This window comes from Ovis canadensis, chromosome 3 (genome assembly GCF_042477335.2).
Source record: "Ovis canadensis isolate MfBH-ARS-UI-01 breed Bighorn chromosome 3, ARS-UI_OviCan_v2, whole genome shotgun sequence".
NCBI classification, from domain to species: Eukaryota; Metazoa; Chordata; class Mammalia; order Artiodactyla; family Bovidae; genus Ovis; species Ovis canadensis.
This window is the reverse complement of record NC_091247.1, coordinates 144,588,611-144,607,679: the sequence shown is the minus strand read 5'-3', so window position 1 is coordinate 144,607,679 and position 19,069 is coordinate 144,588,611. Positions and strand designations below refer to the sequence as shown.

Below are 19,069 nucleotides of genomic sequence, written 5' to 3'. Positions count from 1 at the left end.
GTCACTTCATGAAAGGCCCTTCATAATCTGACTCCCACTCCCTCAACCATCTCCCCACAGCCAAGCCTCGCAAGCACCCTCCTGCATGCAAATCTCAGCAAAATCATTTTCTTACTAATGACTTAAGAAAAACTCAAGTCATTTAAAATTCATTACATAGCTTATGTATAAACTTATGTATAAGCAATACTTTATGGCTAAACTTCATTACCTATTTATATATCACAGCAAGACTATACATTTAGCCATGTATATAAACTCCAAGTATGTTGTAAAACATTGAGCTATATAAACTATGATCATCTTAATAAGTTATACCATGAACTGGGGAAATTATCTCTTTTAAACAGATTGATTATTCCTCAAGTAATTACAAGCATAATAATATGTATGCTGCAACAAAAATAAAGTCTTAAATTTGACTGTCTTGTTGATGCTAACGGCAGCTACAGGATGGTGACCAGAGGTCTCTTTTTTTTTTTTTTTAATTTTAAAATCTTTAATTCTTACATGCATTCCCAAACATGAACCCCCCTCCCACCTCCCTCCCCATAACATCTCTCTGGGTCATAGAGGTCTCTAATTTGATTTTAGCAATATTTACAGGATGCCCAAAATTTGCTAGGTTGCTAGTTTGAATATTTACTAAAATTGACTCTTGCCATCAGTTCCATTAAATTTTATAAATATCAAGTGAGCACCTAGCTTTATGCAAAGGACTGGGCCAGGTACCATGCAGAACAAGGATAAGTAGAACATTAGCCCAGATTTCAAAAGTTCACAGTCACCACACTCGCATGAACCATTTACACACAAGCTATACACTAACTACTACCTGAAAATTCCAAGTGTTCAAACGTTTCCACCTTGCTTTAGACTATCTGTCTTATATTTGACATATAACATGGATATCATGTGGAAATAAAACTGTAGCATTAAAATTTAAGGATGCTGTGACTTTCCAAGTAATCTTTTATTAAAAAGTCTAAATAATAAAGTCTTCCTTCAAAATAAACACTAAAAATACACATCCTGCAACTAAGCAATTTTATGTTAGTGAACTGGCACAATGATATGAAACCATTTTATAATGAAACAACATGATTATCTACCTAATTCTCTATATATAAACATAATTTTATTATATGCTTATGAAGCAACCTTAACATGTGGTTACAAAAACTCATAAAAATATAACAATAATGTAACATGAGGCACTGAAGAATACATCTAAACATTTCAAGTGACTTACAAAATAGAATACTGATCTTTACAAGTATACCTCATTATTTATATTTTTATTTTCAGAAAAAACTTATAAATAGTTCACTTAAGTATATTTCTCACTAGTTAAGCATAATTCATTTTACAGTTAATTAGCTTATGTCCAAAAACAGTCCTTTTTCTGTATGATTTAATTTTCTTAAAAAGCAAAACACTTAATTTCAGTAGAAAATTTACATATGAAATTTAAAGAGGCAATAATTTCAGCAAAAATGGAAATCAACCACCATATCGTTTCTTGAGTTCTTCAACAGAGTTATCATTCAATCCTGATTTGTCTATGTGATTGAATAATACACGTGTAACTGAAAAAGAAAAAAATTTCATTTGAATCTCCATTTTCTCCAAGGTAAAGCAAAAATTAAAAGGAATAATCAAGTCTGTTAAATACTTTTTACATTTTAAAGCAATCATTAGGGTTATTTGTAAATTCTAATTCAGATATTTAAAGAGCCAACCCGAGAACAGAAAATTATACAGCAACCCAATGATGCTTCTTGCCAGAATATTTTGCTTTAGCAATAAACAATTTTCCCTATATCCTTAATGACATGAACTTTGCAGATTAAACATAATTCATTCTGTAGTACCTTAAAGACTTTTGCCCTGTATAACAAGTATACTTTTATTTACTTAATATTCCAATTAACTGTGTTTCAAACCTGAGATCATTTTATTTTAAAATAAAATTTTTTATCACTACTATAAATAGAAAATTAGCAGCAATATCCACAAAAATCATGTTTGATGGGCAAGCTATATATTTTTAAAATATATAATAAAATATATAACAAAAGTTAAAAATAAGATTTCCTTATGAGTCATATAAAATCTTTATTTTTCATACCAGTGAACTGTCCACAGTTAACATTTTGGAAAACACTGATTGGAGTTCATACTATATCCCTCAACATTAAAACTAGCTAACAGTTGTTACTAATAACAAAGATAATAAAAGACAATAGCTACTATTTATTGAATATTTAGTTACATGCTAGGAACTATTCTAAATGCGTCCATGTTTAACCTAGCAGAGAGTGGTGATCCAACCAAGACAGTAGTATTGGTAGGCCAGTTTGGAGAACCAACTCACATTCTTTGAGTACACTTCAAGTAACCACATCATAGTGACAAGAAATCCATTCAGTCAAGCACTCATACTAAGGCTTTCATGTACTAAGCACTATTCTAATACCCTGAGACCTAGAGAACAAGGTAGATAAAGTTCCTGCTATCATGTAGCTTCTATTAGGGATAGAGAAATACATACTTAAAATACTGTCCACTATTGCAGTTCTGTCTTATGAAGAAAATAAAGCCAGGTAAGATGACAGACAGTGATGAGGAAGGGGAGGCGGGCAGTTATTCTGAGTAGGCCTGTGAGGAAAGGTGACTCTGAGGTAGTGACTATTAGGTGGAAACTGAATGAAATGAAGAAGAGGCAGGGAAGGACAGTCTCGGCTGAGGGAAACAGTCAAACAGAAAGACCCTGAGGCTACAAGAAGCCTGGCAATTTGGTACATTAAAACACACAGTCAGTGAGGTAGGCAGAATGACTTTAAACAGTGATAGAAGAGAAGTCAGAATAGTAATAACAAACTAATACCTTCAGGGAATTTCAGGGACTGTTTCTGATTAACTAAAGATTAAGCTGAGAATTCTTTTGGTTTAAGTTTATTAAGAATCTCTCTAAACTAGGTCCACTTCCTTAAATACAACATAAAGAGTATTTTCTTTAGTGATTCAGACTCAACGTCACTGCTACAAACATAAAGGAGAGACAGAAAAGGAGCTCAAAGTGTGTTTCCAGGAGGTGCATTCTAATGATTTTCCTTTCTAAAACTAGACTGTAGCTTAAAACTCTTGAGTACCACTGACTCTTGAACAACATGAGTTTGAACTGCACAGATCCACTAACAGACGGATATTTTTCAGTAGTAAATACTACAGTACTACATGATCCAGAGTTGACTGAATCTGGATGAAGAACCTCAGATGCTGTGGAATGACTGTAAAATTGTATGTGGATTTTCAACTGTGTAGAGGGCTCGTTCCCCTAACTCCCACACTGTTCAAGGGACAACTGTAATTGAAGTGCCTCCATCGTTTGATTTTACTTAAATTAGGGTTCCCCAAAACTGATACTTTATGCCAAAGACTGAATTGTAGAAATAAATAAGGGATATAATTCTTCAAGTTCCTCACCTGCCTCTCTTTACCCTCTAACTCTACAATTCAGCCACACTGCACTCCTTTTAATTTTCTGAGTTCAATTTGCCCTCTCCTGCCTCAAAACCTCTACACATCCTCACTCCCTTCATCTGACTCCTGTAGTTTTTTGAGAATTCAGCTTAAATCAAACAAACTCAAAGATATTAGCCAAAAAAAATGAATGTGACCACCTATGCACCCACACCCCGCTGCATGCTCCTGTGGCAGGGACCCTGCACATCTTCCACCATGCCAGGAGCTCAACCATTACACTGGTACTATATTTTCAAGTAGAAGAGTTCAGACCACCTTGGTTTAAATCCTGGGTCTGGCTTCCTAGCTGTGGAACCTCAGGCAAGTTCCTTACCTATATATGCCTCAGTTTCCCCTTTTGTAAGAGCAAAATGATAATCATACCTATACCCCCTCACAATGTTGTTTTCAGACTGAAAATTTTTACTTAATTCAACTGTAACTCAATTTAATTAAACTGCCATTAAATTGCATGTACCTTATACATAACTGACATTCAATAAATATTTTCTATCATTTGTTGAATAAAGGAACACATAAGAATACAGAGTAAAGGAAAAGCTTTTTTTATAGAACTCACCTTTCTTCTCAGATTCTGACATAAACATCACTGCCATATCAAACCTTCTTAGTTCAGAAAGTCTTTGTAAGATTTCAAAGATGAGTGATGGCTTTTCTTTCCTGAAGTCCAAATAAAAAGCAAATGATCAATTAAAAGCAGCTCATTTAGTTCTGCTTACTAAAATAATATTTCTAATTATACATAAAGTCTTCATTTATCTTTTGTTCCTGCATACTGTCTATATTTTAAGTGCCCAAATCAAGTCAACTGAAGAAACTAATATTCTTAAATGTGAGGCATAGATGAGACATTATTAATCTGTTATAATACTTGTTACTTCTATACTCCACCTTTCTCTAAAGAAATCTGTAAGTCCTTTTTTCTCCTAATCATTTCCCTTTTCATTGTTTATACTTATATTTCTTTGCACTACTGCAACAGTAAAATTTACAATACAGCTAATTCTGCAATATAAAAGGTAGCAGCATGATACCAAAAAGGATGAATTTTCCAAATAACTAAAAGCAGGAAAATATAACTAAATTTACTTACTCAATGTAAAAGTCATGCAGAATTTTAATGATTTGGTTGAATACATCTGGATCTAGATTTTTCTGAAACAACTTGGGATACAAGGATGGTTCAATTTGCTTGGGGAAAATATAAGGAATTAGAAAATTATGGCAATATTCCCAATCACAAATTATTTATATAATAATTGCTTAGATCAACATAGTAAAGAATAACTACTATGCACAAATATTTAATGAATAATAATGGGGAATCACACTGAAATGTAACTATGACAGAAAGTTAGAGGGACTGTAAGATAATCACTCTGTTCAATTCACAGAAAAATCTCATGGAGAGACGTATACCACCCAAGAGAAATAGAAAACAACAGAGCTCAAAGAGCAATAAAAAGCAAGCTTAAAAAATAGAACAACATGAGATAATATATTTTGAAATGTTATATATCGCACAATTATAAGAAATTATTACAGTAATTACACTTGAAAAAGTGCTTTAAAAAATCCATTATTTGGTGAATTTCATATGATTTGACTCTTTTCCTTGAGCAAATAAAAGTTAATTTTCAGGAGAATGATTACCTAAATATTGTAAGCATAGTTTAGCACACAGAAGGCACTCACTGTATTTTAGCTTCTTTCCTCATCTTAAAGAATGGAGAATTAAGTTTAAGTCATGATGTATGAAATTAGATTGTTTCCGTTACAGAACAGAATTTAACACAGAACCTATTTCCAAAGGTTCCCTGGTTGCAAATACTTAAAATGGCCTGATCAAGACGATATATGTATTAGGCAAGGGATAAGAGCATTTTCTACATTCACACTGTGAAAGAAACGTGAAAGTGAAAGCACTCAGAATACTGGAGTGGGTAGCCTCTCCCTTCTCCAGGGGATCTTCCCAACCCAGGGATCGAACCCAGGTCTCCCGCATTGCAGGAAGATTCTTTACCAGTGCTGCTACCAGGGAAGCCCAAGAATACTGGAGTGGGTAGCCTATCCCTTCTCCAATGGATCTTCCTGACCCAGGAATCAAACTGGGGTTTCCTGCATTGCAGGCAGATTCCTTACCAACTGAGCTATCAGGGAAGCACAGAATCATACTGTTCACAAAGCAAATACAACCCTATTATTATATAATGACAAAAGAAGTTCTTTGACTTCTAACTTACAAGAGAACTACTAGCTTCCTACCTCTTACCTTCAAGTACTGATACAACATATCCGGAGAACTTTTCAGTTGTCTGAAATCAGATTCAAGCTGAAATGAGTTTGCAGGAACTGGAGGAAGAACAGTCCTGATAAACTGAGCAGGTGTTTTGTCTACCTCTATAGGAATCTTCTCACTGAAAGACTGACATACATCCTTCTTCAAATTGACATGAGAGCTGAAATATTTCAGAGGCATCAAATAATCAGAAAAGAAGCAACAAATAGTCAAAGTTTATATACAGAAACATCAATAGAGACTCTAAAGTTTCTGACTTTATTGATAGTGTGTTATCTATTTATAGTCTGCCAGTAGTAAATTCTTTCAGCTGATAATAAATGTATAATTTTGGCAAGACATTATACTTCTACAAATTTTCGTGTGCTATGTACGGCCTATTCTCATTAGCTGGGCTAACAGCCTTGCCACCTTTTGACAAACTATTTCCATACACTGCATTTGTAGTAACAGTGTCAGTGCTCGGTCGTGTCTGACTCTTTGCAAACCCACGGACTGTATCCCACCAGGCTCCTCTGTCCACGGAATTCTCCAGACAAGAAGACTGGAGTGGGTTGCCATTCCCTTCTCCAGGGGATCTTCCCAACCCAGGGATTGAACCTGGGTCTCCCACATTGCAGGCAGATTCTTTTCCGTCTGAGCCACCAGGGAAACCCATACTGCATTATTATATCACATATACTCACAACTCAACCTTTCACTCTGAACTATCTGAATTATCACAGTTTCAAGAAAGATTTCAAAAAGAAAGAAATGCTTCCTCCTTTAAAAAAAAGTCTGCCTACTTAAAAGTTTTCCCACAATCTATACTATCTATCTAAATAGAACTACTAGAATTCAAAGTTTTAAAAAAAAAAAGTTTTTAATAGGACTATTGAGTAGCAATGCAAGAATATATAATAAAATTTCAATACCCCAAAGTAAACTATTAGTCTATGTCTTTTATATTCTCATGATTAAGAAAATGCATGACTTTTTTAAAAATTCTGAACAAAATTTAAAGAGCCTACAAATAATCATAAATATCAATGGCTAGAATAATGACAATGCCTAAATTCTACATTGTTTATGAAGCTTCCCTTCAAAAAATTAAAAATTCTTGCTGAATTACAAAGTGAAACATATTTACTTAAGTCCTAGAAAAGAAAATAGATGAAATCAATTTGTTCAAGGTACTGTTATCATTTCTAAATTCCTCACTATAGTAAAGAAATAATGATAATTCGTTCAGCAAAACCTCTCTTACATTTAAGTAAAAAGAATAAAAAGAACAGAATCTAAAGTTGGATAGTTCAAAAGGTTATGGGGAAGAATACAACCAGAAGTCTTATCAGTACTATCAATTTTCAGTACTTATCAGTCTTATCAGTACTATCAATGGAATTATTACCATTCAGATGATTATCAAATAAGAGTATTTCTACTTACTGAAGAGCTGAAGTATCACTGATTTCTTCTATTTTCAATACTTTGGCTTTTGGGACACCACTTGTGGGCAAAAGGTCATCTTGGCTCGAGTTCTTATTTGTCATGCCTGTGGTTGCTGTTACGCTTGCCAGGGTAACAGGATTACACTCTGGAGTAGCCACAGTAGCAGTGCTATCCAGCACATCAACAGTCTGTATCAAATTACCAGTTTCTTCAATAATAACCTTCTTGAGTGGCTTCTAAAACAATAAAATCAATTCTTTACATCAATATACAAAAGTCTCTTATTTTAAAGTCACAAATTAAAAGGTTACAATGTTCTTTCAGCCAATATTCCAGCTGTAAGTAAATTCAATCTGAAGTCATACCTTCTGAGAATGCAAAGAACAAAAAGAATCATGGCACCTACCATATGCATGTCTAAATGGGGGAAAGACGGTGCATGTAGAAATAATTAGAAGGCACTATAAAAGGTGAAGGTACAGGGTGCCCAAAGAAAAGAGGAAGGAAGATTAAAATTGACATCAGGGAGCTTCACAGAAGAAGCACACAGGAATGGCAGTGTGATAGGGTACAGCATGGCCAGTGGGAAGGTGAGACATCCACCACGGCTGGTGCAAGAGGAGGAGAGGTGAGACAAAGCCGGAAAGGCTGCTTAAAGAGAGCTTACAAAGGGATTTGTGTACCATCTCAAGGAGTCTTGAGTTTATCCCAGAGGCAACAAAATCAAGAAAAAATATGGCCAAATGACATCAGTACTGTAGGCTAGCTAAGGAGAACAAGGTCAGGCAATAAACAGCATTCTGTATGAAAGAGACTAATATTTAAACCTAACTGCATCTGCTTCCGGAGAAGGCAATGGCACCCCACTCCAGTGCTCTTGCCTGGAAAATCCCATGGACGGAGGAGCCTGGTGGGCTGCTGTCTATGGGGTTGCACAGTCGGACACGACTGAAGCAACTTAGCAGCAACTTCTTCATATGTAGCAGCTGGATAAAACCAGCCCAGGATTAAAGATTTGTCAAATAATATTCACAAAGCTGCTAAGTACTTGACCATAATAATGGTTTTTAATTTATTAAAATAAATAGCATTCACTATTTATTTTAATCATAACAGATGTTAAACATTTTCAATTTCTTCCTCAGCTTACATGTAATACTTTAATTTAAAAAAAAAAGACTTTCTTCAGTATATTGTTTTCATTCCAACTGTATGACTGAATTTTAAATTACAAAGTTGAAATATAAAAACCTTTTATACTAAACTCAGTGTTAAAGCCAGACATTACACTAGCATAACTAAGAAAAGACCTAATGGTAACAACTGAGTGTTACTGGATGAACACACATACATAAAGAAGCTATTATAAATTTGTTAACAGAATCCTGTTAGCAGTTCTAGCAGTTCTAAAGGATAGTCATGTTAATCTAAGGCCTCTGCTTTGCTGAGAACTATCAAAACCAGTAAGCTTTCTATCAAAATATTGACCAAGAATGGACATGTTAATGTTAAAAAACAGTGTTAAAGAACAGACTATAAAAAAAATAGACTACAACTACTAAATTATATTGACGCAGTCCCATTTAAAACCAAATCCTGGGGCCTTCCCTGGCAGTCCAGTGGTTAAGACTGTGCACTTCCACTGCAGGGGACACAGGTTCAGTCCCTGGTCAGGGAACGAGCATCCTGCATGGCACACCATGAGGCAAAAAACGAAAACAAAACCTAAATCTCGTCAATGACAACATGTAAACTGATCCAGGCTAATGAATTTCCTAGCAGATGATCTGTTCAAGGGTAGACCACTGCGGCTCAATGTTACTGATGATGGCTGGGAGGGATGAGGGGATGACAGTATACTGGTAAAAGGAGAAAAACAAAAAAGACGACACTATAGCCGAAAGACATAAGAAAACATAAGAACATGAATTCATTTTTTTTTCTGGCCACACCTCACAGCTTGTGGGATCTCAGTGCCCCAACCAGGGACTGAACCCCGGCGGCTGACAGTGAAAACAGAGTCCTAACCACTGGACCACCAGGGAATTCCTGAATTCATCTCTTTTTAAATTAAGATTTAGAAACATAAAATTTTCTTTAGCTTTATGACCATTCTTTAGCTTTATGACCATTTCAAGAAAAAAACAGAAATGAAAATAAACAGAAAGAGACCAAGTAGAAAGGTGAAATTTTCATATGGAAAAAGAAAATAAAATAACAGAAAATAAATTAGTGGAAACTAACTCATTTCCTATCTAGGAACTCCAGGTCCAGCAGGTCTAGATTACTGCTCATCTACAGTCTCTCGAGAGAAGACATGCCAAAAGTAGTCAGACCTGCAGCCCTTAAGCACTGAACTCCATGGTTGAGCCTCTTGCTTGAATAAAGTAACCCCTTTCCTGACCACCTTCCTCAGTGTTCAGGTGGCCTCACACAAAGACCATACAAAGGACCGAAAAGGAAATTAACATCTGTTTCACCTGAAACTGCCTTAGCATTCCTGGATATCATTTTCTTTGATCTCAACTAACCTATGAGTAATTTTCAGCTTAAGCAGAAAAAGTCACATAGGGATCATACTTGCCTATGATTTTAAAGCTTATGAAATGGTCTGCCTACCTGCTAAGTTGCTTCAGTCGTATTCGACTCTTTGCAACCCTATGAACTATAGCCTGCCAGGCTCCTCTGTCCATGGGATTCTCCAGGTAAGAATACTGGAGCGGGTTGCCATTTCCTTCTCCAAGGGATCTTCCTGATCCAGGAATCAAACCTGTGTCTCCTGAACTGGCAAGAGGGTTTTTGTGTGTGTGTGTGTGTTTTTTACCACTAGTGCCACCTGGGAAGCCTTTATCAGGTGGGACTCAAATCAAACATAAAGCATCATTCCAAACTGCCATACTATTTTTCAAATAATGCCCAGATTTTAAAACGGAGACCTATTACAAAAATAAAGAGCAAATCTTCCCCTTCCTACTAAGATAATGATTTTGCTTGTATTGGATCAGTTACAAATTGATTACCCCAGATCTCTCAGTTCATGGAGGTGTTCTGTTTTGAGATCCAGCCACAAAAGATTAAAATTCATGTTGCATTTTCACAATTACTAACATAATTGATTTATAACCTGAGGGAGGACAGAACTCAACAGATTTATAAAAGCTGTTTAGGATACACTGGCCACAGAATATTCTTCCATACAGATACTTGACTTACCATGAGGCAGTGTTTTTATAATTATGGACAAGCAAAGTCTGACAAAGACTTATTTTTTTTAAATTTTGGAATTAATTTTTGTGACAAAATTTTACAGAGACGTTAAAGTATAAATCACATTGAATTAAACATTTAATCACCTTTACTGTAAAAAATAGAATAGGTAATAAATATGATGTGTGACAATGAACATAATGTATAAAAGCAACTAGATTTATGCCTGGCATATGAAATAGTATCTCAGAAAATGCAAGAATAAAGTCAAAATAAGAACCCAGGCAATGTATTAAAGAATTCCTCTGTTCGTTACTTGAAATAAGAACTTGGCAAAACACTTTCTTCTCCTCGCCTTCTTCCTTAGTAAAAGGAGGATGAAAATATCTGCTGTGACTTCACTGTAAAATCAGCATTTCTTTCAAAGCATCATCCATGCATTAACAGTTACTTCCAAGGGGCACAGAGGGAATCATGATCAGTGAAGAGCAAGCAGGGAGGTTTCTGGAGGCTGATACGTTTCAACTTTTTGACACAGTTGGTGGTTTCATAGGTGTTCACTTTATCCTTTAAATTTTAATTTGTCCTGGGTACTTTTTTATATGTATTTTATCTTTCATAATTTCCATATATGATACTAAGAAAACATCAGAAATTATCAGAGAGTCAAATTTATACGTATATATATAAATTCATATACACATATATATGAATTCCCAGGTGGCGCTAGTGGCAAAGAACCCGCCTGCCAATGCAGGAGACATAAGAGATGCATGTTCAGTCCCTGGGTCAGGAAGATCCCCTGGAGAAGGAAATGGCAACCCACTCCAGTATTCTTGCCTGGAAAATCCCATGGACAGAGAAGCCTGGTGGGCTACAGTCCATAGGGTCACAAAGAGTTAGACACAACTGAGAGACTAACACATACATATATAATAATACATGCCTTAAATGATTCAATTTTGAAAGTCCAACACAAGACAAATCGCTGAATTTTACCGTCTACTCTTTCCGTTCCAATACTGCAGGAAAAACTGGCTTTATTAGACTTAATAAAAAACAGTATAGTATACTAAAAACAATATGCAGCATATATTCTTAAGAATAATTTTGCCTGCAGGTATACCTTAGAGATACTACAGGTTCAGTTACAAACTATCACATAAAGTGAATATTGCAATAAAGCAAGTCACCTAAAGCTTTTGGTTTCTCAATGCATAATTAAAGTTATGTTTACACTATACCATACTCTTTTAAGTGTGAAATAGCAGCATGTCTTTAAAAAAAAACAATGCATATAACTTAAAAATTTTTATTGCAAAAAAATGCTAACCATCATCTTAGCCTTCATCTTCATACATCTTTTCATAATAGCAACAAAGATCACTGATCACAGAGCACCATAACAAATATGATATTAACAAAAAAGTTTGAAATATTGAGAGAATTACCAAAATGTGACACAAGACAGAAAGTAAAGAAAATACTATTGGGAAAATTGTGCCAACAGACTTGCACAGCAGAGGGTTGCCACAAATCTTCAATCTGTAAAAAATGCAGTATCTGCAAAGTGCAATAAAATGAGGTATGCCTGTACTAGATTTTTGCCAAAGTGTTCATTTTAGATCTAACCCCACAGAAGTTGCAAGACTATACTGTAATAAAATCCCAATCTCAAATAAGAACAGTAAAAGAAATAAAAGACGTTTAATTACAAAATGCACAACTGCTTCAAATTCCTTTTTAATCAGAAAATATGAAGAAATATTCAGTGTTAAATTTAAGGACACTTTAAAAAGTTATGCCAGAACTTAAAACAGTTCCATTTTCTCCAATTTTCTTATGCCAATATTCCTAAGAAGTATTTTTTTAAGATTCTAAAACTGGTTCCAGGAAGAGATCTCAACATATCTCTTAAGAGACCTACTAATTCAACAGCTTGTTTCAACTCAATTTATCATACCAGTGATATTTAAATACCAAGGAGAAAACTTCAGGTCTACTTACAGTTGATCCAAGATGAGGCGGATTATCAATGGGTTTTATCACATTTTGCCTTTGAGTAGAATCAAGAAAGACATCATCCCAGTGTCCTTTCTCAATTAATTCCTTAAAAATAAATTTGTAATTATAACTATCAAAATATTCTCAAGTTAATCACACAGCAAATAAAGGTATTTATGCTTCAGAAGATAGGACCATATTTTGGTGAAAAGAAGAACGCTTACCTTTTTAATTTTAGAAAGTTCAGTTACTGCCTGTTTATTTCCAGGCTCCAAAAGTAAAACAGTTTCAAAATCTAAAACGAGTTTTTAAGAAACATAATAAATTAATGCAAATACCTTATGGAGTTCAAGAAATCATATATTTAGTTAATAACCCCATACCTATATCTCAAGAAGCTTTATTTGGGATGTTAGGAAACTGGTGAGCAATAATAAGAACTAACGCTTATTCAGTGCTTTTCTCTTTGCTTTATATCAATTCTCAGATAACCTTCACTACAATTTAACTTCACAGTGACACAACTGAGGACTGAGGGCTAGAGGTCATCTACTTATCACAGCTCACACTGATAGCAAATGACAGGGTAACTCACCAAATGTAAGAGAGAATCTAAGAGAATTCCAGATCATGGAATATTATTCAGCCTTAAAAAGGAATCCAATTCTGATATATGCTACAATATGGATGAGTCTTGGAGACACACCAAGTGAAGTAAGCCAGAAAATAAAAGGATAACTATTGTATGATTCTTTACTCATATGAGGTACCTAGAACAGTCAATTTCAGAGACAGAAAATAGAATGCTGGTTACCAGGAGCTGGAGGGAAGGGGCAATAGAGAATTACTGTCAAACGACCGAGTATTCAAACTGGAATGGTGAAAAAGGTCTGGAGATGTACGATGGTGATGGTTGCCCAAAAGGTCAATGTACTCAGTGCACTGAATTGTACACTTAAAAATGGCTTAAACAGTAAATTTTATGTTATGCATATTTTACCATAATAAAAAAAATGCATGGGCTACAGCTGAAGCCAGACTTTAAACTGCCAGATTTAAATGAACATGTCACAAAACAAAGGCTGAAAATCAACTAGTTAACTACTGATGCATCAAGAAGTTAGAAAACTGCCAAATTAAGCCAAAAGACAGCTGAAGGAAGGAAATAAAGAGCAGAAACAAACAAAACAGAAAATATACACAAGAGAAATAAGCTGGTTCTTCAAAATGACTAAGAATAAATACTAAAAAGACAGATTGTGAAAAAAAATAATAATCAGCAATCAAGGGAAAAAGGAAGACATCATTACAGATCTCACATTATCCTCTATCTCCTGACTGTTGATTCCCTTTCTTTTCATTCTTGCCTTTTTCCTGCTTTTTTCCTTCTCACCTATAATTCAAATTTTTCGTTAATTTTGAATGACAATTGGCCAGACTGTACTGCTATTAGAAGATAACCAGGCCCACTATGGAAACTGAATTTCTCCAAATTTGCAAACCTAAACTGTGAAAGAAAACGTACTTCTCTAAGTTTGTATCCTCAAACCGTGGAAAGGCTACGGAAATGTCTGCTACTATAACTTGGGAGTGTCAACAGGGAGAGTGAGTACCAGTTGTTACAAAAATAGTCTTACCTTGTTTGGCCTCACTTAACTTTCCCAAAAATGTTCTTGCAGTGCCTCTTCTGGCAAAAGCTTTAGAATACGAGCCATCTAACAAGACAGCTTGTGTGCAGTCTTTTTCAGCCTCTTCATACCTATTAAACATGATATAAATACTAAGGAGGAAAATGTAGCTTATAGAAAACTTCATGTCAACTGAGTTTCTAATATAAAATGTATATATCTCCCAAATCTCTCTTTAAGGGAAAAGACTAACTTCTAAATTTTTTATTCTCACCAAATTTTGGAATCCTCTGGTTGAGGAGGGAGAATGTAGCAGATTAAGTGAAGTCAGAAATTAGTCTGGTGAAAGGATGGAATTAATGATGGTAAAATATGAATAAAGTAGACAAAATATAGCATACCTCCCCTCCAACTCTCAACATGTACAGTTACTACATTAACAGTAACTGGCATCAATTCTCCAAACTTAATTAAGACTTACCCATACTACATATCACCTAAGGAAAACAACACACTCATACTTCGAATTCATTGTGTATGTGAAAGAATATCATCTAATACTTTTCATGAATTCTACTCAGTCATGCAATCAGCAGTCGATTCAGTTTGACTGGGTACTGCTTCATAAGAAAAAAGAAAAGTTAAAAAAAAAATAAAATAAAAATCTTGATATCCTCATATATTAAAATGACATTTAATGAATTGTTATGGATTTACTTGGCATAATAATGGTATTGTGATTATGTGTGAAGCATCCTTAAAGGATGAAATATCATGTCCATGATTTGTTTTATAATAACTCCAGGTGGGAAAAAAGTGGAACTAAATACGACAAAAAAGGTATGGCTTGTGAAAACTAGATGATTTGGTATACAGAGTTTACTATGAAAAGTTTCACAATAAAATTTTTTTTTTTTAAATCTTCTGTGATCACATTCTTCCGAAGACCTAAATAAATGCCATCTTACCTTCAAAATAAGACCTAATATGAACAAGATTAAACACCCCTGAATTCTTTTCTTTTTTTCTGAATTCTTTAATTCACTTCTGAGCAAAAGAAAGATTATGTTTGTGTGTGTTCATGTCCATGCCCCAACCAGTTTATTCTCTACATGACTGATTACATCATTTTCCCATTCAAGATACTGCATGGTCTCCACACTTCTTAGGATGAAGTCGAGCTCCTCTGCAGAGCACAAAGTCGGGGGCTTGCTTGACTCTCCAGCCTTATCTCTGCCAGTGCCCCTGCGTATCAGTCATCATATGAACCTCCTGCCCTTTCCAGAAGGCACCATGGAATTTTTGCTTCTTGTGTCTTTGAACCTGCACTGGGACACTAGAGCTGTCTCTTCACCTCACTAATCATACCATCCCTTGACATCTTGGTTCCATTCAAACTCCTGTTTGAAAAGTTGCTCTTTTCCCTGTTCCTCATCTAGTCTATGACAGACAGTGCCTGACAGCACTCACTATTTAGTAGAGAAAACTTCAGACGTCAACTGTACATCCAGAAGACACATTAAAGGGAATTTCCTGGCGGTCCAATGGCTAGGACTCAGCGTTTTCATTGCTGAGGGTACAGGTTTGAACCCTGGTCAGAGAACTAAGACTCTGCAAGCTGGGCAATGCGGCCAAAAAAAATAAAGACATACTAGGAAGATATGCAAGTAAGACTCACATAGGTCTTTGAAATTAAAAAAAAAACCTTGCTATGATATACTTATGCAGTTATCAACTAAACCAACAGAACACAATAAATTAGAGGCCTCATAAATGTAGATATACTCTCTCATCTATTAGAAGGTATTATTCTTGGCATTAATCAAACCTAAAAATGTAGGCCTTACAATTTTTTAATCATGTGCAATTCCTGAATAGCGAAATTCAAAATTTTCCTAAGTTAGTAAGAAATGCAATGACTTTTACTCAGTCTAATCAAAACAATACATCTCTAGTGAGTCTGTTAGTTTCAATGAAGTTAAATACAAATTAAAATTTTCTTCTATGATAGCCTGTGATCCTTTGAGATCTAAAAATCTGGATGGGAAAAATACTACATCCTTACTACCATAAACTTTTAAATGACATGTAGCTTTCCTTTCAATTACAACTGCAGATAATAAACAACATTAGTAAAAGCAGTACCTATGACTTTGTCACCAATAAAAATCACAGATATTTTCATACCACACCACATCTGTCACAGATATCTTTGAAGTATCACAACTATTTCAGAAATAACGAGGCAATTTAACCTGATGTTTGTTTGCATGTGATCATAGTAACTGTTTGTAAATGCTCCTATGACACAGCTGGCCAACCAGCAGGCAACTCTGTCCCTAGCAGTCACTCAGACGCCAAAGAGTGAAGCTATATGTTATGGAGCGTGTTGCCATTTCTTCCTCCAGGGGATCTTGCTGACCCAGGGATCAAAGCCATGTCTTCTGCGTCTCCTCAAACTGGCAAATTCTTTACCATAAGCCACTGTTATCACACTGGTAATGTAATCATCTGTGCTGCTTTCTGGCCATTCCCTAGACACACTTACTGGTTGATGAATATGTAGAAGACGTGTCGGTGAACATCCCCAAATTCTAGTGGCTTTATTCAAACTTTCATAATAACACATCTTTAAAAATTTTTTTAACTTTAACCTGCCTATGTTTATTTTAGGTTTGGAAATTTTTGTTCTTTTTAAGTTTTTATTTTGTACTGCTGCTACTGCTGCTGCTAAGTCGCTTCAGTCGTGTCCGACTCTGTGTGACCCCATAGACGGCAGCCCATCAGGCTCCCCCGTCCCTGGGATTTTCCAGGCAAGAACACTGGAGTGGGTTGCCATTTCCTTCTCCAATGCATGAAAGTGAAAAGTAAAAGTGAAGTCGCTCAGTCGTGTCCGACTCTTAGCGACCCCATGGACTGCGGCCCACCAGGCTCCTCCATTCATGGGATTTTCCAGGCAAGAGTGCTGGAGTGGGGTGCCATTGCCTTCTCCGATTTTGTACTGGGGTATAGCCAATTAACAATGTTATAGTAGTTTCAGTTGAATAGCAAAGGGACTCAGTCATACATACACATGTATCCCTTCTCCCCCAAACACCCCTCCCATCCAGGCTGGCACATACCACTGAGGAGAGTTCCATGTGCTGTACAATAGGTCTTCGTTGGTTACCCATTTTAAATATGGTAGTGTGTACATGACCTTCCCCAAATCCCTAACTATCCCCTCCCCCTGGCAACAATAGATTCATTTTCTAAATCTGTCAGTCTCTTTCTGTTTTGTAAGTAAGTACATTTGTATCATTTCTTTTTAGATTCCACATATAAGGGATGTTATTATTATATTTTTCCTTCTCTGACTTACTTCACTCAGTATGCCACTCTCTAGAACTTGCCTATATTTTAAATGCAGTTTCTCATTTTGTAGTGTGTTTAATTTCTTTTTAATAATTTTATTTTTTTATTTATATCTGTGCTGAGTCTCCATTGCTGTGTGGCTTTTCTCTAGTTGTGGTGTCTTTAGTTGCAGTGAGCTGGCTTCTCATTGCGGTGGCTCCTCTTGTTGTGGAGCACAGGTTCCAGAGAGCAAATGGGCTTCAGTAGTTGTGGCTCCCAGGCCCGAGAGCACAGGCTCAATAGCTGTGGCACACAGGCTTAGCTGCTCTGCAGCATGTGGCATCTTTTCGGATCAAGGAGAGAACCTGTGTCTCCTGCACTGGCAGGAGGATTCTTTACTACTGAGCCACCAGGGAAGCCTCTGTAGCGTGTTAATAAAACCATTATATCACAAATTTTGATGAAGCACAAGCTGGAATCAAGATTGCAGGGAGAAGTATCAGTAACCTCAGATATGCAGATGACACTACTCTTATGGCAGAAAGCGATGAGGAACTAAAGAGCCTCTTGATGAAGGTGAAATAGGAGAGTGAAAAGTTGGCTTAAAACTCAACATTCAAAAAACAAAGATCATGGCATCTGGTCCCATCACTTCATGGCAAACAGATGGGAAAACAATGGAAACAGTGACAGACTTATTTTCTTGGGCTCCAAAATCACTACAGATGGTGACTGCAGCCATGAAATTAAAAGACACTTGCTCCTTGGAAGAATAGCTATGACCAACCTAGACAGCATAATAAAAAGCTGAGACGTTACTTTGCCAACAAAGGTCCATCTAGTCAAAGCTATCTTTTTTCCCACAGTCATGTATGGATGTGAGAGTTGGACCATAAACAGGGCTGAACCGTGAAGAATTGACATTTTTGAACTGTGGTATTGGAGAAGACTCTTGAGAGTCCCTTGGACTGCAAGGAGATCAAACCAGTCAATCTTAAAAGAAATTGGTGGTGGTTTAGTCGCTAAAGTTGTGTCCGACTCTTGCGACCCTATGGACTGTAGCCTGCCAGGCTCCTCTATCCATGGGATTCTCCAGGCAAGAATTCTGGAGTGGGTTGCCATTTCCTTTTCCAGGGAATCTTCTCGACTCAGGAATCGAACCCAGCTCTCCTGCATTGCAGGTAGATTCTTTACTGACTGAGCTATGAGGGAAGGTCTTAAAGGAAATTAGTCCTAAATATTCATTGGAAAGACTGATGCTGAAGCTGAAGCTCTAATACTCTGGCCACCTGAAGCAAAAAACTGACTCACTGGAAAAGACCCTGTTGCTGGGAAAGACTGAAGGCAGGAAAAGGGGACGACAGAGGATAAGATGGTTAAATGGCATCACCAACTCAACTGACATGAGTTTGAGCAAGCTCTGGGAGTTGATGATCAGGGAAGCCTGGCGTGCTGCAGTCCATGGGGTGGCAAAGAGTAGGACACGACTGAGTGACTGAACTGAACTAACGTCACAAATCTTAATATTTTTAAAACTCTATTTCAATATAATTGGTTTCCTTTGTAATCCTAAATGTATAACTACACACTTAAATATTATCTTGAGAAAGGTGCACCA

General features: G+C 36.1%; 1 protein-coding gene across 3 annotated transcripts in view; it reads right to left on the bottom strand.

Moving 5' to 3' along the window:
* Window positions 1–954: 954 nt before the first annotated feature.
* The window catches only part of RPAP3 (RNA polymerase II associated protein 3), a 33,979-nt gene continuing 15,864 nt past the window's right edge, over window positions 955–19,069 (bottom strand). For all 3 annotated transcript variants that reach the window (XM_069580911.1, XM_069580912.1, XM_069580913.1), the window contains exons 10-17: window positions 14,128–14,249; window positions 12,715–12,785; window positions 12,494–12,595; window positions 7,277–7,515; window positions 5,822–6,008; window positions 4,643–4,740; window positions 4,109–4,209; window positions 955–1,589 (exon numbers count right to left, since the gene is read on the bottom strand). In XM_069580911.1, the coding sequence (XP_069437012.1) occupies window positions 1,504–1,589; window positions 4,109–4,209; window positions 4,643–4,740; window positions 5,822–6,008; window positions 7,277–7,515; window positions 12,494–12,595; window positions 12,715–12,785; window positions 14,128–14,249 (1,006 nt within the window). In that variant the 3' untranslated portion in view covers window positions 955–1,503. The remainder of the gene's footprint in view (window positions 1,590–4,108; window positions 4,210–4,642; window positions 4,741–5,821; window positions 6,009–7,276; window positions 7,516–12,493; window positions 12,596–12,714; window positions 12,786–14,127; window positions 14,250–19,069) is intronic.